The 25,683-nt window shown below is 45.3% G+C and overlaps 1 protein-coding gene across 1 annotated transcript in view; it reads right to left on the reverse strand.

The window, feature by feature from the left end:
* LOC126499892 (collagen alpha-4(VI) chain-like) overlaps positions 1-25,683 on the reverse strand; it is a 104,128-nt gene that overhangs the window by 62,352 nt on the left and 16,093 nt on the right. The window contains exons 5-13 of the mRNA XM_050139366.1: positions 24,865-25,470; positions 22,327-22,959; positions 20,814-21,359; positions 19,620-20,174; positions 10,860-11,194; positions 9,692-9,770; positions 7,085-7,230; positions 6,855-6,947; positions 3,840-3,893 (exon numbers count right to left, since the gene is read on the reverse strand). Coding sequence (XP_049995323.1) covers positions 3,840-3,893; positions 6,855-6,947; positions 7,085-7,230; positions 9,692-9,770; positions 10,860-11,194; positions 19,620-20,174; positions 20,814-21,359; positions 22,327-22,959; positions 24,865-25,470 — 3,047 coding nt within the window. The remainder of the gene's footprint in view (positions 1-3,839; positions 3,894-6,854; positions 6,948-7,084; positions 7,231-9,691; positions 9,771-10,859; positions 11,195-19,619; positions 20,175-20,813; positions 21,360-22,326; positions 22,960-24,864; positions 25,471-25,683) is intronic.

A 25,683-nucleotide genomic window follows, 5' to 3' on the forward strand; every position in this document is an offset into this window, starting at 1 on the left:
AACTGTGGTCTCATGGAGAAATAAACTATTGCTTAACATTTTCTTATCAATGATTCCCTTCTCGTCCCTAAGGTTACTGCCTCGCCTCAGCAATTTTTCTGTTGAGATTGCCCAATTGTTCCCTTACTATCCTTATAGTATTTGGGAAGTCAACTTTGCATTTCTCTTACTTAGGTTTTGGGTTTGTTTGAGACAGGGTCTTGCTATGTAGCCCAGGCTAGCTCTGAACTTGTAATCCTGCTGCCTCCACCCAAGGACTAAGATTATAAGTACATACCACCAAAACTGGTAGATCTTTTCTAATTTTTTGCAGTTTATTATTATTGGCACATGTGTGTATACATGTGTGTGTGTATAAGCATGCATGTGTACGGGTGCAAGGGCGTGTGTACATAAGCATGCATGTATTCGGGTGCAAGGTACTACAGCGAATGTGTGTAAGTCTGGGTGCACCTTGCAGGAGTTGATTCTCTCTTCTCACTGTGGATTCCAGGGGTCAAACACAGGCTGCCAGGCTTGCATAGCAAGCACTCACACCAGCTGAGCCATCTCACCAGCCCACTTTTTAAAAAATATATTAGAATCTCCTGCTATATTTTGAGTTTTGTGTCCATCCAGCATTCCAGCAGAGATGCCAGGCACAAAAGAGAAGATACCACCCCGGCAATGGGTCCTCCAGTCCAGTCTCTAGAGCCCCAGAAGTTCTCATCAGCCCAGCTGGGACCCCAAACATGGAGGAACACCTGGCCTTTGAGCCCTTTTTTATTTCCTCACCCACAAAGTCAATGAACATAACAATTTTTATTTTAATCTTGTGCATGTGCACGTGTGTGTGTTCACGTGTGCGTGTGTTCATGTGTGAGTGGAACACATCTGGCCCATGGCCAGGTGTGGAAGTCAGGAGGACAGACTCGCCTTCTACCTTGTTGGACACACAGTTTCCTGCTCTTAGCTGCATTTGAGTCCTGGGAGAGCAGGTTCACACACAGCGATATATGCACGCAGAGTTGTGGGATCCAGACTCAGGTCCTCAAGACTGCACAGCAAGAGCTTTACCCACTGAGCCATCCTCCCAGTCTCAGGATGTTATCTTACACCCTTGGGTTGGAGGGTGGGCTCGGGAGAGGCATGCTGAGTTACTAACAGAAGACATCGGGGAGAATAAGTTGTTCCCAAGACACATTCTGCTGGAGTCTACAAATGCGTGCTTGCACCTCTGACAGCATCCCACCTACAGCGATATCTCTGGCGCTGAGCAGGAAAACCTACCCATTTTTAGGGGGAAAAAACAATATTAAGAGCTATTCAGAGAACAGCACACAGTGAAGTCATCTTCTCTTGTAAGGAATTATATTAAGCATAAAAGAAGGTTGGAGAGATGACTCAGTGGGCAAGGGAACTTGTGCCAATGTGATGAGCTGAGTCCCCAGCACCCACGTTAAAAAGCCCGAGCTGTGGTATGATCCTAGCACTCATGTAGGAAGATGGGAGGCATAGAATTGTCTGGAAGCTTCCAAGCCAGTTGGCCTAAGTATAAACAAAAGACATTCTGCCTCAAGATGGAAGACGAGATCCCACTCCCAAAAGCAACCTCCACGTGACACACACATGCTCACCCATTGACCCACCCCACAGGTACAAAAAAATAGCACAGGACATTTTAAACATCATCGAAAAATTAGAAGGAATATTTCTCTTATTTCTAAATGAAAGAGCAAGAACTCGTGTTCAGTAAGGCTGTGCTTACTGAAAAAAAGGGAGGGAGGGTTGAGCAAGCCTCCCAAAACTACCAAGTAGGTTGGTTTACATGCGTCTTGGCAGCTATACTCTACATTCAGACAGTGTAGGAGTTCAGAATAGCAACAGCTAGAGGGAAGGATGGATGGCTCAGTGGTTAAGAGCACTGACTGCTCTTCCAGAGGACCCAGGTTCAGTTCTCAACACCCACATGGCAGCTCACAACTACCTATAACTCCAGTTCCAGAAGATCTGACACAATTTTCTGACTTCTTTGGGTACCAGCCACATATGTAGTATGTAGACACATCTTCTGGCAAATAAAATAATTTTTAAGAGAAAAACAGTTGGAGCAAAGAAAATATCTATGTTTGTATGTACAGTAGTTCACAAAGGTTTTTTTTCCCCCAGTTACACTGAAGGGAGCAGGCAAAAGCACCTTCACTTCAGTACTGCCATTTTGACTTCAGACTCCATTTTACCTGCAGGATGAAATAGAGTTCAGGTTCCCAAGCCCTAGGGGAGCTGGGAACCATCCAACAGCTGACCACCCTCCTCCCTAAGCCATAGAAGCAGACATTATGCATCTTTAGCTCTCTAGAAGCATTATGGCTGCTCCTGACCCCAGAAGGAACAAACGAATCTGATTGGTTGGACTGAAAGGCTTCCGTTGTATGGAACACACAAGGAAAAGTCCCTAAAATTTGATTCCTGTTCGGTGAAAATTGTAACTGTAACTTGGCAACAAATATGTTGTGGTTTTTGTGCTTATAACCCCTGCTTCTGTCTCTGCTCAGGAGAAACGAGGCTCCAGAGCCCTCGTCCTGCAGCCCTGATCGTCAGTGACCACTTATGTGGTGAGTTAGTAAAGTCCTTGGAAGCTGTAATTGCTGTCCCTCTCCTTCCTCGTGGGGCACAGCGGGCAAGGTGGAACAGCATTCCAGTGTTATTTTCTGTTTTTAACTCTCATTCTTTCCCAAGTATAAGGCGGAGGGAAGAGTCACACAGATAGTGGCACCAGAGCAAGCTAGAGAAAGAATCAGGTGTGCAAATTCGGCTGCTTCCTAAAAGCTAAATATGGAAAACATTGTTCTTATGCTGGTACTTTCTGTTCTGTCAAATATATTCATTTGTCATAAAGTAATATCGTGCACGTTAATGCACAGTGGATTGTTGTCATTATGAAATAAGTAAATAAAATTCTCTTAGCTTTAACTAAGATATCACACAATGGTGATCGTTTTCTGTCTCTGAAGGAGCTTTACAGTTTGATCACAAGACTATCCTGGCACACCCGAGGCCTCTTGACTTACAAGCTCCACTAGGGCTTGGGAACCTGAACTCTATTTCACCCTGCAGGTAAACTGTACACCATAAGGACTAAGGTTGCAGGGGTGCGATGTTTTCCTTCAGAAAACATAAAGATTAGATCAGGGCTTTGGTAGAAGGAACTTGTCTTACCCAAAAACAACTTTTGTGTAACAGTCAATAAAAATGCTTCAGCATGGCAGTTCAAGGCACGGCACCTCGAAACCGTTCCTCCATGCTCCAGAGAGCCTAAACTCCATCTCGGGGTGACCTCCTTTCTTCAACTGACCGACTCAACACAAAACACCTACAGACTGAGACCGGAAAGCTCGAGAACCAGTGGTGTACATGCAAATCTGCTTTAAAGCAGGCTCGGGGGACAAAGAACTACTTGAAAATCACCTGAAAACCACGGCTTTCTTAAACCCTCCTGGTAATTCTGTGAAAAGATGAAGACGGTCTCCACCGCGCTCTGCGCTCCTACCTCATGCTCCCTTTGTAACAAACATTTGTCTCGCTGATAAACAAACGGGGAGTGCTGCTCCTGCAGCACGTCCTGGGGTGGCGTGAGGTATCCAGGGTTTATACAAACCTTCAGGGATCCGCCATGACCCCAGAGCCTTCACTGCCACCCAGGAAAGCTGGGTCCTTATAAGAACAGACTTGGATTGAGTTCACCTTGCCACACCAGTCATTATCGTGGGTGACTCGATAATCACAACAAATCACCTCAGTTTAGCTGGTGGGGAGGAGAGAGGAAGGGAAGAAGAGAAAGGAAAATATCCGGTACTCACATAGTCACCCTCTTCTCCAGGATGGCCGGGAAGCCCGTCCAAACCCCTCTCGCCCTGAGAAGACAGGAAACTCAAATAAGTAACTTGGACTTTGGATTCTTCGTCATTTCTCAAAAAAATTTAATCGCTACTATCAGATCGTCTTGTCTCACTAGGTCCATATGTTATCAACCAATCCATTCGCTGCTTGCTGGAGGAGCTGCATGGAAGTGGAGATTCTTAGTCTGCGTCAAAGGGGGCATATGGACACTTGTTTGGCTCATCGGGTTATTGCTATGATTCCAAAATATTTTTAAGCCATTCTATTATGAAAACTCAAACCAAGACCAGTTTCTAGTTTGAAGTGTTATTCCTACATAGGTCTTTGACCCTGTTTAACACAATCTGTGGGATCATGCGCCCGATTTCTCATGAGGAAGCGCTTCTTTCTGACTCAACTGTTTAGTCTTTTTTTTTTTTCAGTTTCATGTTTACAAACTGTATCATCCCCAGGAATGCTGGTTTACCATTTGAAAGGTAGATTTGTTTATTTAGCCTAAAATCCACCAGTAACATCAACGAGACATGCTTTATTTGTAAATTCAATACAACCAAACATAACTCGGTTCTAACGGAGCAGGGAAGTCAGCATCCTCTAGTTCTCCCACGGCTGGCATTCAAGAAATGACCACTTAGGTGCCATGCACACAGTAAGGGGTTCCCAAACTCAGTCCTTTAGTCTAATAATAAAGAACGTGAGAGACACAAACCTGTCACTAAGGCTTAACCAATTTCTTTTTCAAAGAGTTTACAGGGCTAGGCATGGAGCTCAGTTGGCATAGTGCTTGTCTGGCATGCATGAAGCCCTGAGTTCAGTCCCCAGACTGTGTAAACTAAACATGCTAGTGCACACTTCTGATCCTGCTGCTTGGGAACTGAAGCCAGAAGGGACAAAAGATCATGGTCATATTCAGCTAAGTAAGAAGTTCAAGGCCAGGCAGGGTCCCATGAGACCTTATCTCAGAAAAAAAAAGATCCTTACATACTTTCTACTGTTTCAAATTGATAGGACGAATCTGCAAAGCCATTAAGAACTCATGCCAGAAGGTGGAGAGATGGTGCCACAGTTAAGAGAGCAGGCTGCCCTTGAGGAAGACCCAAGTTCAGTTCCCAGCACCCACGACAGATGGAAGCAGATGCCCTCTCCTCCACAGGTGCCAGCCTTGTTTATCCATGTCCATACATAGGCATGGGTGCACACATACAAGTAAAAATAAAATTATAACTTTATTTATTTATTTATTATGTATACAATATTCTGTCTGTGTGTATGCCTGCAGGCCAGAAGAGGGCACCAGATCTCATTATAGATGGTTGTGAGCCACCATGTGGTTGCTGGGAATCGAACTCAGGGCCTTTGGAAGAGCGGGCAATGCTCTTAACCTCTGAGCCATCTCTCCAGCCCCATAAAATTAAATCTTTACATACAAAAAAAAAAAAAGAACTCATTTCAGCCAAGCACTGAGCTGAAGATGACTATAGGTGTGTGCCACCATGCCTGGTACACGTCTGGCAATCACCTGCCACACGCCTGGCAATCACCTGGCACATGCCTGGCAATCACCTGGCACACACCTGGCAATCACCTGGCACACGCCTGGCAATCACCTGTAATTGTCCTCAGCTCAAGGTCGCCCCAGCTGCCTAAAGAGTTCCAGAACAGTGTGCGTGCTGGTGGGTTTGGTTCAACCTCACACAGGGATTTGAGGCCATGCACCTCTCAAAACTTTGGCCCCTGGGTGTCCCTTAGAACCTGGCCAGCCCTGAGTACCTGAGGAACCTTTCTCTGGGCTAGTCATCCCTCAAAGTGCCAGGCACTAATTTTCCTGCCAGTTAAGTCAGAGTTAATGGAAAAGGAAAGCAACTGCTGCGCGAAGCCGAAGACTGTGTCTTTTCTCTGATTTTTGTGCTGTGAGAAGAACGTTAGGAAGGGAACGGCATTTAGGCTGGGGAAAAAAGGTGCTGGCCAGGTCAATATTTGGTAAGTGCAACATCCTGTGCAAAGGTGGGATCTATGACCGCCTTGTCAATTAGACTGAAGGGGGCTTAGAGACGGCTCAGAGGTAAAGTCCGAGCTCCTCGGCATGACTTCTGAGCTTACATGGCAACACGTGCCTGTAATCCCTGCGACTGGGAAGGTGGAGACAGGAACACTCAGCAGCTTGCTGGCCAGTTGGCTGACCTGGCCAAATGGGTAAGCTCCAGGTTCAGAACACTAAAGTGGACAGTTGCCGCCTGAGGGAGATTCCAGATGTTGATCTGTGACCTTCACACAGACTCACACACACAAATAAAAAAATGTAAAACAACTTGTCCAGGTCGCCAATAAAAGCACTTGCCATCAAGACTGATGACCTAGGCTAGACACGGTGCACACCCGTAAGCCCAGTACTTCGGAGGAAGAGTCAGGCCGACCTATGTAAGTTCAAAGCCAGCCTGGTGCACAGAACAAGCTCTAGGCCAGACCCTCTCAAAAAAGAAAACAAAACAAACAAAAACTCATAACCTAAATTTAATCCCTGGGACCCACATCATGGAAAGCGAGAACCGACTCTCAAAAGTCCTCTGAGCTCCACATGGACACCGTAGCCTGCACGTGTGTACATACATACACATGCATACAAATAAATGCAACAAACACGTGAATTAAAAATAATTTATGAAAAATAAAATGAGTGATAAACTAAAAAAATAATAATTTTAAATCAACATAAAAAGGCAACCTTGTGTGATAGAAAGAACAGGCTATGGTGATGTCAGGAAAACACAGGAGCTCAAGTCTCAAATGCCTTTCCATACTGGTCAATTTGGGGAGAGCATTGTCCACTCCCAGAACTTCAAGATCGCATATGTAAAGTAACAAGGTCCTCAAAGGTTTGTTACAGCTGTAGAATTAGAAAGAAGGCTGTGAGGATGTCAGCCTTGGTGTGCACTGGGCATTGAGTGTCACCTTCTCCCTCCACCAGGAATTCTCACCTTCTTCCCAAGAGTCCCAGGATCACCTCTGAGCCCTTCATCTCCATAACACTTGGCATACACGTGACAACATGTCCTCTCCACAATTGTGTCCTGAAACACAGAATCTGTGTCAGCCTGGGTCGTACTACACACTAGACAGGCAAAATTCCCATACACACACCCCCAAAGTCTTCAAAGTCATTATCATCTCTGGGATCAACCAAAGGACACTTTGGAAGAGAACTCACAAGTTGCTTCAGTAAGACGCTTGAGAGGGACGGCAGACCGATGCTCAGAGGTTGCCGGTACGCAAACCCTCGGCCAAACTCCAGCTCCTGCAGCTCCTCTACCTTCTGCACGCCTTCCAGGCCGATGAGCAGGAGTCCAGAGAGTCCTTCGAAGTATCAAAGGGGGGTTACTTATCTGTCTTCCAAACCATCTGTCTCTGTCTTTATCCCAGATGGTCACCATTATTCCACCACTGCCGCATCCTCAGGCTTTTTTGTCTCAAGCTGCGTTTTTGTTAAAACAAGTTCTCATACCAATCATCTGCAGCCCCAGAACATGCAAGCTGAGCACAAAGATTAGGAGTTCGAGGTCCACATGGGCTACATTGTTTGCTGAAATTGAGCTACACAGTGAGACTAACTCAAAAAAAAAAAATAGTGAAAGTACAATTAGCCTTCTTTTTCATTGCTGTTTCTGGCTCGTCTGGTTTGGGTTTGTTTCTTTCTTTCATACAGAATCTACTTATGTAGTCCTAGCTAGCCCAGTGCTCTCAAGAAAAACAAGGCTAACCTAAAATTATCAATACTCCCTCAAGTATCTTTTTTTTAATTTTCAAGATTTTATTTATTTTTATTCCATGTGTATGAGTGTTTGCCTGAATGTATGCCTATGCACATATAGTACCCACAGAGGCCAGAGATGGGATTAGGTTCCCAGAACTGGAGTTACAGATGGTTGTGAGCCGCCATGTGGGTACCTGAAATTGAACTTGAGTCCTCTGGAAGAGTAATCAGGGCTAGTCCTGCAATTCTTCTCTATTAACAACATGAACCCTGGTTTGGCCTGGGGCTATGCTTGTTGGTTCTCGGCTGCTCAGCCCCAAAATAATCACACAGGAACTGTATTATTTAAATCACTGCTTGGCCCAGTAGCTCTAGCTTCTTATTGGCTAACTCTTACATCTTAATTTAACCCATTTCTAGTAATCTGTGTATCGCCACGTGGCTGTGGCTTACCAGGTAAAGTTCCCAGTGTCTGTCTCTGGTGGGGCTCCATGGCTTCTCACTGACTCTGCCTCCTTTCTCCCAGCATTCAGTTTAGTTTTGCCTGCCTAGCTAAGTCCTGCCCTGCTATAGGTCCAAAGCAGTCCTTTATTAACCAATAATATTCACAGCTTACACAGGGGAATCCCACATCAGGGCTAGGTCTCTACAAGTTTGGAGGAAGTCCTAGGGCTGATAAGGAAGGCAGTGTATCAGGAGCTATGTGTCAGTCCCCCCTCCCCACCCCCTCACCCCCCATGGATGACATCCTTGTCCTTCTCCTTTGATGGGGCGTATTCAATACATACTACTGGGAACGATTTTGCCATTGGTGTTGAAAAACGTGTTTGTTTGTTTTCTTTAATGACAGCTTGCTTCCAGATGAACTTGCTTCATTGATTACCCTGGAAATTTAAATTATGGCAACTTTTTTTTCTGGAAGAAATTTGGGAGTGTGTGACAAGAGCCTGCAAACTTTGCTCACACATTAGTTGCCAAGAACATATTTTTAAGGCGTAAATTGGGAATATGTACAAGATTGTCAGCAGCTTGTTCAGTAGCAAGAAGCCAACTGTGTATATGCTGGAAGTTTACAGATCAAAATATTAACAGTAATATTTGTTCCGACAACAAACATGGCAATTCCCGGTTGAATTTCTTAAACACCCATGTCTGTTTGGTCTCAGTGTGACTCCACTGATACATTAGTGCCTGTTTCATTAGATAGCATAGGGTCTGCCTAAACTCCCAGGTTCTCTCAATCTCAGGGGCATGAGGTGGTCAGAATATATGCACTTTGTGCTTCCTGCTCATCACTTAAACTCCTTGGCCCTTTTCAACTTCTGTGGGTAAGAAACTTCAACCAAATTCCTGTATGAAGGAACTCCCTCTCTCTCCTCCCCGCCCCATCCTTGTGTCCCCAGAATTCTCCCTTCCTTTTTATCCTGCCTCAAGGGAGTTTGAACAAATCAGCGTAGCTGGATATTCATGCTGAGTTTGCTTCTTGTTACACAAAACAAGAACAGCCAAAGCCACTTTATGCATATGCACAAATTGTCCTACACTAGGACGCCCAGCTGAGTGACAAGTGTGTTCTGAGAGGCAGCCAGCAGCCGGCACAGGGCTGCATCCACTCGGGGCAATGGGCATCTTCGAATTTCACAAACGTGCCACCTGGAGTAGCTCCCTGGTCATTCAAAGTGGAGGAGGACAGGGGGGAAGATTGAAGAGAATGGAGGGGCTAAGAGCAATGTTTGGCTTCCAGCTGACTCCAGCGGTTAAGGAAAAGACACACAGAGACTTCTGAGAAACCTAAAATACTCGATGACAATACTGGAGTACAGCGGTGTAACCGTCCAAGTAGCTCTGACGTCAGGGATGCTAGGAAGAGGAGATGCCTCCACACACCGACTTATACAAGAGAGGCTGGACCTCAGCCCATTGGAACCACGCTCCACCCATTAGGGCAGGTGGCTTCCAGGGGTCCAACCTGAAGGAGCTCGACCTTGGTGGGAGGGGCCTTGGTGGGAGGGGCCTTGGTAGGAGGATCCAGTCCACGCCTTAGGATGAGGCGTGCAGGCTTACCTCTGTTGCGGAGGAGCTCCGAGGTTCTCCGCAGTCTCTGTAGATCCTCGTCAAGTCCATCAGTAAGCACTAAAAGGACCTGGGACATGGGGGAGAGAGGGAGAGGAAGAGAGCAGGAAGAACAGAGGAAACAAAAGAAGGAAGAAGAAAAGAGAATGCAGACGTAAATCCTAAAAAATGCACAATTTGTTCTTCTTTTTCTTTTGGTTTTTCGAGACAGGGTTTCTCTGTGTAGCCCTGGATGTCCATGAAATCACTCTGTAGACGAGACTGGCCTCGAACTCAGATCCGCCTACCTCTGCCTCTCAAGTGCTAGGTTTAAAGGCATTTGCCACCACTACCCAGACACATTTCTTAAAAATACAAGTGAATTTGTGTGTGCGCCCAGCAGTTTAAAATATTCCTTCTGACCTATCCATTTGTTACTAAATTACAAAGTTAGTTCCATTTCAACTTTTCCTCCCCTTCACCCCAAGGGGAGAAAAAGAGAAGAGTTGAAACAAACTAACTGCTTAAAGATACTTTTAAAATCATCTCCTCCATCTTTATCCATTCAAAAAATACCGAAGTGCCATTAGCAAGAGGAGAGGAGGCATGCGAGGGACACTGGACGTTGAAAGGAGGAAGAAGTAAGTGCCTGAGGTACACCATTCAAGGGGCATCAGGAAGGGAAAGACCCCACGGGTGGGCTTCGGCTAGCTCAATGTGATGATTACAAAAATAATGGTTGAACTCCGAATAGCTGGGAGCGAACATAAGAGACTAGGGAGCCTAGCGGCATGCTCTGAATGTCTTAAGAAAGAATTGTGCCGGTAGGGTGTGGTGGCACACCCCTTAATCCCAGCCTTGGGAAGGCAGAGGCAGGTGACACTCTGTGAGTTCAAGGCCAGCCTAGGCTCCATAGAGAGACCCTGTCACAAACAAATAAACAAAAGGATGAATTATATCATGGAAGGATTTGGATCTCTAACCTGTGAGCAGTCGGAAGGCAGGGCTGTATTCTTTGGTCCCTGCTAGTATTGTTTAGCCCAGAGCCTCCATGACTTAATAAAGACATGCCGGCTGAATGAAAGCTTCCTCTTGTCAGTGCTGTTGGCTTCAGTTACAAAAGCCTTTTTATCCCACCCTGCCCCAAGGCTCCATAGCCTGGGTCCTAGGCATGTATTACCTTCACTGTGGCAAGAGACAGCTGGATGGCAGTCTCTCCCAGGTTCTGCAGAAAGTCTACATCCATACGATTGTTCACCAAACCCTGATGCACCAGGAACTTCTGGATGATCTCATCACTGTATTTCTCAAAGCCTGAGTCAAAGACAAGCTGGCCGCTGGAGCCTGGGATCACGTAGCGGAACCTGGGGTCCATCTGGCCGGCAGTGTCACAGCTGATGTCAGAGGGCACAGCAAGCTGCTGCATCAGCCCCGGGAGCAGCCTTCGAAGGTCCTGCTGAGCTCGCTCTGAAGAAGTTGAGAGATCGATTCCAACAGACAGATCCATGCGGCATCCTTTGAAAGTGGAGAAGTAGTATCAGTCTCCTGCTGCAGCGGAAGTGAGTACCCAAGCTGGAAAGAACGCTCCTGTTGAAATAGGAGCAGCAGGGCTGCGTCCCCGGCACCCGGCCGCCCGCATGGCTAGTTTATACCCAGAAATAATTACACGGAAACTGTATTCTTTCAAACACTGCCTGGCCCGGCTAGGTCCAGTTTCTTATTGGCTAGCTCTTACATATTGTTCTAACCCATTTCTAATATTCTGTGTAGCCCATGAGCTGGCTTACCAGAGAGGATCTTAACCTGCGTCTGTCTGGAGTGGGAGCATCATGGCGACTCTTCCTCTAACCTTCTTTCTCCCAGAATTCTCTTCTGTATACTCCGCCTACCTAATTTTCTATCCAATAAAATGGGCCAAGGCAGTTTCTTTATTAGTAAGAAATCATTCCCACATCATTTCCCCTTTTTCCGTTTAAACAAAAAAGAAAGGCTTTAACTTTAGCATAGTAAAATTACATATAACAAAACAGTTATCAAGTAAGAATTACAGTTACAATATTTATATCTATTTTATCTCTTATCATAACTAAGGAAAACTATAACTATTTATTCTTCAACTCCATCAAAGACTCCAGAAGGATATAATATTATCTAAGTAAACAAGAAATAAGAAAACTCTAGAAATGACAGAGACATCTCGCTGCCTGGACAGTCACCCAAAGTTCCTCTGTACCGTTGGGGCATCCATCTTCGGCCTACAGGCCCATGGTATCCAGATACATTTCCATGAAGCAGGAAATTTTAAAGACAGTTCAGTCACTTTCTGCTGTGTTCTGTAGAATGTCTTGTAGACTCTTTCATGAATCAGGAACCCCGAAAGACCATCTCACCTTTAGGCAAGTTCAGCAGTCCTCTCTCTGAGGGTTCTCTGTGTCCAGTTTATGCAACAGTCCAGGCAAGAGCAGTTTCTTGCCCAAATGACTATCCAACTCCATAAGGATCCTCTTCGATGCCCATCTTCCTCTTGAAGTAGCTGGTGCTGCCAGGAGCAGACGTGTCTCCTTGTCATGAAAAGTCCTAAGTTATTAAAATATTTTAAATGCCATATTCTGCAGTCTTTGAAAGATATGAAGAATGCCTATCTAATTGAAATATATCTCTATATATCTAGAAAATCTAACTAACATGACTACAAGCTTAACTATTAGCAATGATTATCCATTAACAACCTATATTTCCTAATTATACATTACATTTTAAGTGAACTACATAATCACAATACCTTAATCAAGTTCAAAAATACATATACATATAACAAAATTGACCTTAAAATCCATACCAATGCAAATTATTCATATCTATATCATATCCCCCTTTAAATGTAAAAGAACATTTATAAACAATATTTGGGAACATGGGCGTAGTTTTTTCTCTCCAAACTGCTTCCTGCTGAATGGGGGCACTGTTAATCAGATCATTTAGGGTGTAACCTGTGTGTCAGGTTCATCTCGGTTGGCAGTTGAGTGAAGTAATTTTTTGAGGGTGTTCACAGCAACCTTTCAGGAGGGCGTGGTCTATCATACCATACCGGGATAGATGCAATCCATAGGGTCACATCCTCTGTGGAAACAAAAGAAGACCCTCTCCAAAGCATCATATCCTTAGATCCAAATTTTGAAGTCAAGATACCTTTAGAACATATGTGCAGGTTCAGCTTAGCAGCCCATATAATAAAATGTCTCTTTGTACTTAGCTCCTTCACAGTCAAAAATTTTAAAGAAAACACAATGTACATAATCCAGACTCTCTGTGAATTTTTCATTTTTACGTGGCTTATTTTTCTTTATTTCTCTTAATCTATAACTATCTGTACTTCTGTACTCTGTCTCTTTAAAGACTTTACCCTTTTTCTTTTTAAGACATTAACTTTATTCTTTATATTCTCTTTTTTTCCCCAAGCCTACGTACATTCATCCAACGGTGTCTGAATCTGTTTTACTGTGAATCTGTAATTTTTTTTTTTTTTTCCAGGAGCATTTCTTAAAATGTTAAGCATTTCTTAAAAACTTAAGTTGCACCATGTATAGGTAATACGGTACTGCCTGTGTCCTGCCCAGTCTAAACCTTAACTGCACGGTTTTAAGGTAATTACGGTAGTTCCTGCCTGAGATCAGCACAGTTCAGCAAGGAGCAGCCGCTCCTGCCTCAGAGTCATTTGGTGCTTTTGAGCTGAGCACAGTTACAGGCAAACAGCAGTTTACATTGGAGCCGCAATCAGCAATTTAATTTTGAGACTGAGTGTGCAGCACAGAAACTCTTTTTATCCAAGTTACAGCCAAATCTGACACGCAGAGCACTGCGCAGTCTGAAAACGCGTCTCTGTATGGCAGCAGGAATCCGCCATGCTCTTCCGCCTGCCTAAGCCTGATTCCGCCATCTGCCCAGGTGTAGGCAGGGAACGCTGAGCCATCGGCAGGTCTCAGAGCAATCTCCTCCGATCCCAAGTGGGAACAGAAACATCCAGTCCCATAAAAGCCTTGAAATGCTTTAAAGCCAGAGTTCACGCTGGCAGCATAGCACCAGGAAGCCGCGCTTTAAAATGACGCAGCTTTTTTTCTCTGCTGCTGTTGCTGAATCAGGAATCTCTCTACAGCATGTCACCAACAAAACAGCAAAAATCTGTGTTAAACTCTGTTTCCCTTATTTTTAAGGCTTCTCAGGTTTTTAAGTGGATTTAGCCCCACGTTGGGCGCCATCTGTTGAAATAGGAGCGGCAGGGCTGCGTCCCCGGCACCCGGCCGCCCGCATGGCTAGCTTATACCCAGAAATAATTACATGGAAACTGTATTCTTTCAAACACTGCCTGGCCCGGCTAGGTCCAGTTTCTTATTGGCTAGCTCTTACATATTGTTCTAACCCATTTCTAATATTCTGTGTAGCCCATGAGCTGGCTTACCAGAGAGGATCTTAACCTGTGTCTGTCTGGAGTGGGAGCATCATGGCGACTCCTCACTCAGCTTCTTTTTCCCAGCATTCTCCTCTGTCTACTCCGCCTACCTAATTTTCTGTCCTATGAGGGCCGAGGCAGTTTCTTTATTAATAAGAAATCACTCCCACATCACGCTCCCCCAGGCACTCCCACAAGGCCAAACCTGGAAAATGGTGGGTTAAGTGTGAAGGTTGGTACATGGTAAAAGCTGATACAAACAGGCTGCGCCTTGCCTTTGTCATGGCAGATCCTATCCCTCTGCCTGGAATGTCCTTTCCTATGTAGCCAACTGACATATTCAAGTCCTTTAAGTACCAATCCAAATGCCTGCCTCACCCTCCAAGCGGTCTCCAATTTTTACCTGTGCCTCCTCCGATCAAGTACGTAATATCCTGTGTATCACTGGGGCTTTCCTTTAGTCTTCTCCTCTACTACGGTGGTTCCTTAAGAGTGGGTGCTATGCCGTGCCCTAATACAGACCCTCACTGGATGTCTGGCAGGTAAGGGTAGCCTATAAATAAGCCTTGAGTCTCTTTCAGCAGTCCTTGTAACTCACCTTCCTCGCTGGGAGTCTTCTTCTCGTCTACTGCCCATACAGCAGCCTTTGAGGGGGTGGCAGACTATTCGAAAAGATCAGGGCTGAATGGTATCCTCTGTTTTCTGTTTCTTTTGCCTGAATAAATTGTAAGGCCCCCTGGGGAGGCTTATCTTGAATTTGAAGGTCCGTTGGTGTTTCAGGGTATAATTAGTGTATAATAAGCCCACTTACGAAATTCCATCGAGAATGCAAAATTGATGCCCACAGACAACATCTAGTTTCAAATGTGGATGAATGAATAACTTAGCAACCATGAAAGAGCTGGCACTACTAATCACTTCAGCGGGGGCAATGAATAGCTACTCAAGGCAACTGAGTATGTGGGCATTTCCTCCTTAAATCTTCACACATTGTAGGCTGGCACAATGGCTCAGTGGGTAAAAGCTCTTGCTAACAAGCCAGAGGGCCTGAGTTCAAGACCCGCATAGTGGAAGGAGAACAAACTGTTGTAAGTTGTTCTCTGATCGCACACACACACACACACACACACATGCATACACACACATACATATACACATATGCACACATACATACATACACATACATACATACACACATATACATACATACACATACATACACACATACACACACACATTGGAATACTTGACTCAAAACTAGAAAAATTAAACCAAAGATTAGGCAATACAATTTGGGGAGCAATGAGTATGTAGTTGACCCTTCACGAATGAAATGTTTCCCATGGCTGGATCATGAGCTTTAGCCCCCTGAAGATCGTACCCACACTAGCTGGTATGTTCCTGAAACTAACACAGTGGAAAGTGTCTTCCTCCTGTTTTCACATAAAATAACTGGATTTTGCTTTGTTTTTAAAATCTAGTTCAAGTTGACAAAATAGCAGTTTCACAGAAGTAAATCCCATTTCTATGTTAGATCCAATTTGCGACAAGAGAACTTTGGCTTTCTCAGTGGCATAAGATTGTGTTGCTTCCGTTTCCCCTAGAACCTTCTCAACTGGTTTTACTCGGTAATTGACAAACGCAAGGAGCCATTTTCTTCCTGTTAGCAGAGAGGATGGGATCTTGGCAGGCGACCCGCCAAGGTCTTTTCAGCTCTGTGACTCCAGAATTCTGTAATTAACTAGCTTCTGGCTGTTATTAGAATGTCTAGCCCAATTTCATCAAAAAGTTAAAAGCAAAACTGAATGAGCAAGAACCTTAATCCACCTGGTACAAAATGAACGGAAAGAAAAGGTAGGCACTGTCCCCTTGCAAAAAAGAAAACTCCGGGATTTAATATCCAGAGAATTCGAACTACATATGCAGGGCAGCCCACGACCCTTGCTTTTTTGTTTTGTTCTGTGATTTGCTTTGGTTTGGTTGGCTTTAGGCAGGTGTCCTCTACCGCTGTGCTACACCTTAGCCTCCATCTTTGTGACAGCTTCATCTATGTGTTTGTTTCAAACGATTTCCAAATTCACTGGGCATCTTGAAGCAGCCTGAGCAAAGACCCTAATTTAATTCTTCACAAAAATAGACTTTAAAGCTTTGATAGGACGCAGGGAGCCCAAATGAGTCTTCCACAATAAAGCCTGGCACCTCATAAACCCAGGTATCACATGGGCTTTTGTTGTTTGCAGGGTGGGGGGGGACAACATATGTTTGTACATATGTTCATGTGTGTGTGTGTGTGTGTGTGTGTGTGAGTCTGAGTCTGTGTGTATTTGCATGTGCTTGTGTGTATGGTGAGTGGGGCCCAGAGGTTGACCCTGGGTGTCTCCCTCAAGCATTTTGGCCACTTTATTTTTCAAGACAAAGGTGCCTGGATGTGCCCAGAGCTCGCTGATCCAGCTAGACTTGCCAACCAACCAGCCCCAAGGATCTTCCTAGTTCTGTCTCCTGGGATAACAGGTACATACCACCATGCTTGTGTTTGGCTCTGAAAAGCAAACACCTTACTGACTGTGTCAATTCCCCAGGCCCTATTTGTTTCCATATCTGTTTCTGAGATAGGGTCCCATGTAGCCAGGCTATCCTTGAACACAGTGTAGCTGAGGTTGACCTAGAACCAAAATGATCCTGACCTGGCCTTCTGCTTTTGGTGGTGGGGGAGGCGGGGGGTGGGGGAATGAGTCTTACTATATAGCCAATACTGGCCTAGAATTCACAGATCCTACCTGACTGCCTCTGCCTCCTTCCCCTGCGTGCTGGGATTAAAGGCATGCACCACCATGCCAGGCAGTGAGTGGTCTGTCTTTTGCTGCCTTGTTGAGTAATTCAACCCCTGCCTCCCACTGTTTCCCTTTTGTTTGCAACCTCTCTCAGTCGGATTTTCCTCACCTAGGAGTTGAGTATCTCAATAATGGCATCTACCTCACGGGAGCCCACGTGACTGTCAGATGAGCGAACACCATCTAACACGTTAGGACAGCACTGTTCGGAGTGAGAAAGAATGTTGATTGTGCCCCAGAGGAATCGCCCGCCTTGAAGCCACCTCGTGTGAGACAGGTGTGGTAACGAAGGCAGTGCTTCCCCTGGGAAAAGCATCCTGGTGAAAGCATTTCTTTTGTTCTTAAGAACTGCTTGCTCTCTCAGATTCTGAAGAACCAAGGGCTTTGTAAATGTCCAGAGCCCACGTTTGCCTCCCGCCAAGGCTGACAAGTCATGGAACCCTGTTAATAGGCACTTAACTAAGGAAAAGACCAGATTTTCTTCCTTGGTCCCTTCAGACTCAAAGAGCTAAAAGTTACAAGGCCACGCATGGTGGCGCATGCCTGCCTCTCGGCACTCACGAGGCTAACACTGATTACCAGGAGTCTCGTGACTGCCAGGCCACACAGGGAGTTCCAGGCTAACCTGAGCTACAGTGAGAGGCCCTGTCTCAAAGAAAATAAATGGATAATTCATGCACTCATGTGTATATAAAAACATATACGTTTAGAGATAAAATAACAAAATCATCTCCTATATACATAGTATTTTTGTAGGAATATTAGAGTTCATGGTTTTATTATACGTTCCTCTACATGATTCTATGCTATGGGGTATTATACATTACCCCATACTATACCATTTTATGGCTGTATTATGCCTTGCAATATCATATTACACTTCCCCCTATTCAGAGCACAGTTCACAGACTTGCAGGATTAGTACTACCTGGTAGCTTCCTAGATATACAACCTCCTGCTCATGCTACAGTAAACAACCTCTGTCCCTGTACAGGCTGCCAACCCTAATTAAACTCAGTGGTTTTCACACACACACGTTGCACACACACGTACACATACACACATGGATACTTGTTGGGAAGAGAATGAGTTCACCGGGAGTGGAAGGGGAAGGACAGGGGGTGATGGGTGCATAAACATGACCAATATACATTATAAAAATGGATGGAATTTTCAAAGAATAATTAGTTGATTTGTTTTTAAAATGCAGACCCTGACCTCAGAGTCTCCATTTTAATGAGATCAAAGATGATCCAAACATGTTTAAGTTTTTAAGACCTTGTCATGCTATGTTAGACTGCATCAAAAGGCACAATAGTGACTGGGCAAGGTGGCGCACACCTTTAATCCCAGGACCCAAGAGGCAGAGTCGGGTGGATGTCTGGAGATCAAGACCACCTTAGTCTTCACAGCAAGTTCAGGGCCAGCCAGGAGTATGTAAGGAGAACTGGTCTCACAAAAAAATAAACAAATGAGGTGTGCCACAGAGCTGCAGAACCCGCTGCCTTGAGGTTCAGCTCAGGGACAGAGAACTTGTTTAGCATCCTCAAAGTCTCCCTGATGCTGAAGGGGGAGAGGCAGCCTGCAGAACAGGAAAGATGGCTCAGTGGTTAGGAGCACTGGCTACTCTTGCAGAATCAAGTCCCAGCACTCACATGGTGGCTCACAACAGCCTGTAACTCCAGTCCTAGGGAGAATCCAACATTCTCTTCTGGTCTCCATGGGCACCTGTACACATATAGTGTACAGACAAACATGCAAGCAAAACATACTCATAAAATAAAAATACATAGTTGAAAAAAGTAAAAGTTAGCCATTCTAGGGTTTGAGATGGAACATAATGACAGAATACTTTGCCTGGGATGCTCAAGTTCCTGGACTGATTCCTCAAAGTTAGGGTGTGGGTATATGTATAAGTGTGTCTGTCTATGTGTGTGTGCATGTGTATGTGTGTGTCTGTGTGCATGTGTCTGTCTGTCTATGTGTATCTGTCTGTGTGTCTCTGCATATCTGTGTGTGTCTGCTTGTGCATGTGTTAGCTACTGTGGTGGTGTTCGTGACAGCCTCTCACCTAGTGTAGAGTCATTCATGAAGGTGGTTTTCATCCCCATCACTCCTTGAAAGTCAATCTTAAGGAAAGAAGAGAATAGGTCCAGACCGCCAGGATGAGGTTAGACCTCGCCATCTTGGGCAGGGGGTGAGGGGAAGTTTAACAGGGTAAGGCAGAAATGAATCAAAGACAACTTTGGCCCTTTAGAAACAGAACAGAACGGGCGGCAAGTTTCTGTGCAAGGGTTTCACAAAAAAGACAGTGTGTTCTGCTTCACGAGAAACTGTCTCCTTCCCCGACAGTAGTCACAAACTTCAGGAAGCTGTGCACACACATTCCCTTCTGGCTTTGTCTATGCTACAGGAAGTGTGATAAGGGATTGTGGTGATGGATCTGAGCATGTTCAGATCTCAGGTGGCCAGGGGGTGACAGCAAAGGGATAATTAAGAGTTCCCAGGGAAGCTGCAGCATCAAGAGCTCAGATCCCACAGACACCCTCCCCATCCAGCTCATGCCCAGCACAGAGGACAGAGTTCTACATTACTGAGAAGACAAACAGGGTCGCTGTCACCTCTGATAGCTCACAGGTCAAACAGCTTCTCTCTCGCTCACCTTGGGAACTGCAGACCTCATAAAGGATTTCCTTTTCCAGGTTCTGCAGGGACTCAAAATTTTCCTCATGGTACACTTTGTTCTGGTCATTAGTAATCTCCAAAAGCTGAGTTCTTTGAGCTGCTCCTACTCCGATGGCAAAAATAATTATGTTTCTGTCCCTGAGGGCTTTGGCTGGGAGGACAACATTATCCTGGGAGACCCCATCGGTGATCACAATCAAATACTGATGAATACCGGGCCTCCCTCCTTTTGATCTGCCAAAAAAAGGCAGAGTAAAATTCAAGGCCTTCCCAGTACGAGTACCATCATTCATTTGCTTGACGTCCGAGATGGCTCTGCACATGTCCACCTTTGAGGAGTATCGGTTGAGCCTGAATTCTTCCCGAGGATCGGAACTGAACTGCAAAAGGCCAATCTGAACCTCATCAGCACCAACGTTAGATTGGTTCACCATCCTCTCCATGAATTCCTTCATCTTCCCAAAGTCCTTAGGGGTGATGGATTCTGAGCCGTCAATCAAGAAGATGATGTCAGCTTTCCTGCTTTTACAGGCTGGGGTAGGGGGCAGCACAAGAGGACATTCGGTCAGAACCAGGAGCCCGGGGATTACAAGTTGCAGCAGACAATCAAGGGTCGCACATACAGCACAAAAACATTTTTAAAGGGAGTGAAGATCAGTCAATAAACTTGCAGCAACTCAGCACAAACTAGTCTCAAAATAAGACACGGGCGTGGGATAAAGATATAAAATTTGACCAGCTTGATTTATTCTAGGTCACTGTCACTCTGCACTCAAAGCTCCCTCATAAGCCGGTGAATTACCTAAGAAAGGCCATTCAAACAATTAAAGCTCCACTAAAGAGATTTAAAAAAATTCTTACTCTAGCAGTGGAAAGACCTCTGGTGCAATGCCACGCGTTCCTGTAAGCAACCTCCCACCCACGTTTCCATAGCAACTCTCATGAAACTTCCTGGATCGCACACAGAGAAAAAGGAATAAAAGAAAAAGGGAGGGAAAAACCATGAAAGTAGAAGGGGACAGTTGGGAGGAAAAGGGGATCCGCAGAAATAGGAGGGGGCAAGAGAGAATAATGGGGTGACTGTGATTAAAATATACACACATATGAGGTATCATAATGGAACCCAATTGTTACGCGTAATTAAATATACGATTGTTTTATTAATTCTTACTCTCTGAGGAGCAGATGTCCCGAATCACTTCCTGTTGAATGTCTTTCAAGGAGTCAAACTCATATATAAAAAACTTCTTGTTGTTTGCTATTTCCTCGAGCTCAGTTGTATTAGCATCCCTTACTCCAATGGCATAAATGTTGACTCCGATGTCCCTCAAGCCTTGTGCAGCTGCAGCCACCGGGTCTGAAGACTTGCCATCCGTGATGACTATGAGGTACTGGGCAACACCGGCTCTGGCGGTTGCTTTAAATATCAGGGCCATTTTGCTCAAGGCTTCACCAGTTGTGGTACCACCTCCTCCCTGCTGGATGTCGTCGATGGCTGTCTTCAGCTCCGCCGTGTTGGCACACTGGTTGAGGAAAAGTTGGCTTATAATCTTGTCTGAGTACTGAACAACTCCAAATTGTACTCTGTCCGGCCCAATGTGGAACATGTTGGTCGCTTCCTTCATGAACGCCTTCATTTCAGTGAAGTCTTCTGGCTGGATGCTGCCAGAGCCATCAATAAGAAAGTAGATGTCTGCCTTCTCCACATGCACGCAGCCTGGCCAATGAGAAGAAGCCACAGCCCATTAGAACAGAACAATGTCAGGAGGAGGTGTGTGCCCAGTCACTGATCCCAATCTCCACCCTACTGGTAAAAAAAAAATCATCCAATCTTCTATTAGTATCTAGGCACCCTCTACACTCTAGACTTTGGGACAGTTTTCCTGACTCCAGGTCCCTTCTTAGCCACTGTGCAGCTTGGGACAGAAGTCAGCTCGCAGACTCTTCGGACCACTATGAATTAGTTAGACTCCTTTTCTCCCCTTCTGCCCAATAGGATATAAGCAGGAAATGGACCAGGAAATGAAAGCCATCTTTAACAAATTTCACCTTCCCGGAACAGAATTAGGGACTAAAAACACAGGTCAAGGGGAAAGACTGAAACGTGTTTGTATAATTTCATATTTCTAGACCTCAGGACAAGAAATCAAGAAAATATAAAAATCATTTAGTATTTTTAATAAAAAACCTCGGTGATGTCTTTCCCCTGAAGATATCATCACGGGCTTGAATTTCTTAGTCAATTATCCATATTTCAGTGATTTGAATTGAAAACTATTATTCTAAGTTGAATCTAAGAAATACTAGCAGGGGAGGGGAACCAGAAAAGCAGACCCAGAGGCCTTCACAGCAGCCCAACATCTAAATTTTACACATTAAGCAAGGTTTGGCAATACAGGACTGTAATCCCAGTGCTTGAGAGGTGGGGATAGGGGGATAAGGGCTGTAGGTCAGCTTCAGCTTGTGATGAATTTGAGGCCAGCCTGGGTTACAAGGCGCCCTCTCTCAAAAAGTAAGATGCCTACTAGTCCTCTGCACTGCTTAGAACTAAGACAATAAGGATTTCCTAAGTGGAGGTTTCTTTTTTTTTTTTTTAATGAGTTGACTCCATTTTTTTCATGGTGGGAAAAGAACAGACGCACACGCACACACACACACACACCAAATGCACCAATCCCTCCTACCTTCTTCTGCTCTTTGTGGACTAAAAACCACTGGAGAATAGAATTTGCTCACGGTCTCAAGGCAAATCCTGTTTTTCAGTTTGTTTCTCACAACGGCAAGTTGCAGAAAGGACTCTAGGTGGATGGCATGCTTCCAGGGAGGGTATGTGGAAATCTTCTCCAGATCCTTACTCGCAGAGGCAGGCTGGATGCCCGCAGCATAGATGGTGACCCCGGCCCTGCGGAGGCGAGAAGCAGGCATAGACACGTTGTCTAGAGAGGGGCTTTCCATGATGACCACGGCTATCTGTTGCACGCCTTGCTTGGAACGGCTGCCCTTCTCTGGAATGAAAACTTCATTCTTCAAGAAATCCAAAGCAGCACCCGCCTTCGCCCTTCCTCTTCTTCCTTGGAAGGTCAACTTGTCCAAATGGTCTAAGACGTGGGCAGCGCTTTGAAACATGTCCAAGGAAAACTCCAGCCGCGGTTCCTCACTGTAAAAGACCAAGCTGATTCTCACAGCGTGAGGGTGGATGCTGAGAGATTGGACAGTAGTCTTCAGGAAATGGATAACTTGTTGGAAATTGGGTTGCCTGGCCCTGCTAAATTCTTCGACAAGGAACACCAAGTCAGTTGGAATGGCAACTGGACATTCTGGAAACCAAAAAGACATAAGGGGTTTCAGCATGAGAACAGACGAATAACGGAAACACTCATATATATAGGCATCACTGTGACGTGGTCTATCTGCCACAGTAATGTGTTTAAGGTTTTAAGTTACACTATGCTAACTTCTACTTGGTGCTTTAGAATTTAGAAAAATCTTTTTTAACATGATTCTCTCCCCATCTCTCTCTCTCTCTCTCTCTCTCTCTCTCTCTCTCTCTCTCTCTCTCTCTCTCTCTCTCTCACACACACACACACACACACACACACACAACGTATCCACATCTCTTTCAGTTTACAGAAACCCATCATAAAGTCACTGGAGATCACCTTCTGGTTTGTGTAATGATCTTAGAAGCGCGAGTACTGGAAGGCTTTTTCCTTCATTTTCTACCTTCAAAAAGACTCTGGGTCAAAATCCCCCTTATGGGTCCAAAACACCCTTTATTTAATCACTTCTCCCCTCTTCATGTTATTTCAACAGAAACAACATGAAATTCTGAAAGCTTTGTGAAAATCTTTCTTCAAATATTGAGTTAACTGGGCAGGGTGAGGCATGCCTGTAATCCCAGCCCTTGGGAAGCTGAGGCAGAGGGTCACATTTTCAGGGCCAGCTTGATTTATGCAGTGAGACTGTTTCTCAGAAACAGAAATTGAGAGGCTGGAAACATGGCTTCATGGTTAAGAGCACTTTTTGCTCTTACAGAGGACCTGGGCTCAGTTCAAGGCATCTACACAACCACCTGTGACTTCCAGCTCTCTCTTCCGGATGCTCTCTTCCGGCCTCTAGGAACTCGTTTATGTATGTGTTGTACGCAAGCCCACACACACATACACATGAAAATAATAAACAAGGGTGGAAGGAGGGCTCAGCATTTAAGAGCACTGGCTGCTCTTCCAGAGGACCTGGGTTTGTTTCCCAGTACCCACAGATGGTCCTCAGCCATCTGGAATGCCAGCTTCCTCTTTTGGCCTCCATAGGCTCCAAACACACACATGGTACACAGACATACATGCAGGCAAAACACCCATACGCATAAAATAACAATATAAAATGAAAGGCTAAGGGTCAGCTTAGAAAAAGCACGTGGTAGCTTAGGTTAATATTTAGAAATATTCACTCCTGCCCCTCATATGCCCATGCGACAATATGCTTTCTTCCTCCAAGGATGCTGACAGTCGTGTGATTTACTTTGATTAATAGTATGTCAGCAGGTGCTGCCGGGCTCTGAAAAGCATTTATATAGTAGATTTTTCTCTTAGGGCTCTGTAATTACCACAGGGAGAATGTGCTCGGAGTAGCTGGGCTGACCTCAGAAGCAGAGCCGTTCTCAGCTAGTCAGCTCCCATTAAACCTCAGATCTCTGAACCAACCCAGGCAAGGTCAGCAAATCTACGTGTGGGGCTTCCCCACAGCCAGCCAACTCAGACCTGCTGTGAGGATAAATTGTTATTTCAGGCACTGACTGCAGAGGGTTCACTCGGCAGCGTATTAGTGGTAACCAAAGATAGACAAGATGACAACTGAGGCACTCCGTGTCCCCTTTCTCTCCCCTATGTACAGGGACAAGTGTCCTAACACCGAGGAATGCCCTCAGTAGAAGTCTTTCCTGACACTTTCTTCCTTCTCCTCCTTCTTTAAAAAGGGGAGGAGTCTCGATATGTAACTAATGAAGCATGACTTTAAACTTCATATTCTCCTGCCTCTATACCTAAAATGCTAAGGTAATTGGGCATGCGTTGTTGTACAGTTTATGTGGTGCTGGGAATCAGACCCAAACCTTCAGGCTTGCTAGGCAAGCACTCTGCCAATAGAACTACCCCCAGTCCCCCAGATTTTCTTCATACCCTGTGACTTCCTGGTGACTCAGGTAGCCAAGGATCAAGACTTACCTTCTGCAGCTCCCTCAGCAGCCTCGGTCGTGACCTCAGACTTTTGAGTCTCCTGGATCACCACATTTACATCCTGTATTAGCTGGCTGATTCCGTCTTCTCCCTGCTGGTCAGACACAAACACCAAAGACCCTATCTCCTCCAGTTCCGTCCTGTCAGAGTCCTGCACCCCCACAGACATGATTTCAATGCCTCTCTTCCTCAAGACCTGTCCGGCATCTTGGACCTCTCCCTCAGATTTGCCTGAGGTAATGACCACCGCAAACTGAGGAACACCCTGTAAGAACCGACTTCCTGCCGCCTCCTGGAAAAACGTCTGGTGAAGAAACTGAAGGGCTCGACCCGTCCTTCTGGAGCCACCTCGGAGCACCAAACGCTCATGGATGTGTGAGATCATCTCATTCCGGGTCTTGTTGGTATTAAACAAAAACTCAGTGTAACCTTGATCGCCGTACTGAGCCAGCCCAATCCGGTACTTGTCCTTGCCAACCTCCAGGTCACCAATGATTCTAGAAATGAAGTTCTGCATCCACTGGAAACTGGCCTGCGATGTGTCCTGTGAGCTGTCAATAAGAAAGACTACATCTGCATAGGTCTTGGCGGACTCTAGAGGGAAAAGAAGATGGGCAGAAAAGATAAATCAAATCAAGTTCTTAGGGAAAAAATGGAGTACAAGGATGGCATGGCATGGGCAATAACAAGGACAGGTAATATACTGACATAGCATTGTACACCCAGGGCTTGCCCCTTCTCTGCTTGGGACTCTATCACAGGCATTCTCTCTCTCTCTCTCTCTCTCTCTCTCTCTCTCTCTATATA

The sequence above is a fragment of the Alexandromys fortis genome, unplaced genomic scaffold, assembly GCF_014885135.2.
Source record: "Alexandromys fortis isolate MF-2015 unplaced genomic scaffold, M_Fortis_MF-2015_v1.1 scaffold_36, whole genome shotgun sequence".
Lineage (NCBI taxonomy): Eukaryota > Metazoa > Chordata > Mammalia > Rodentia > Cricetidae > Alexandromys > Alexandromys fortis.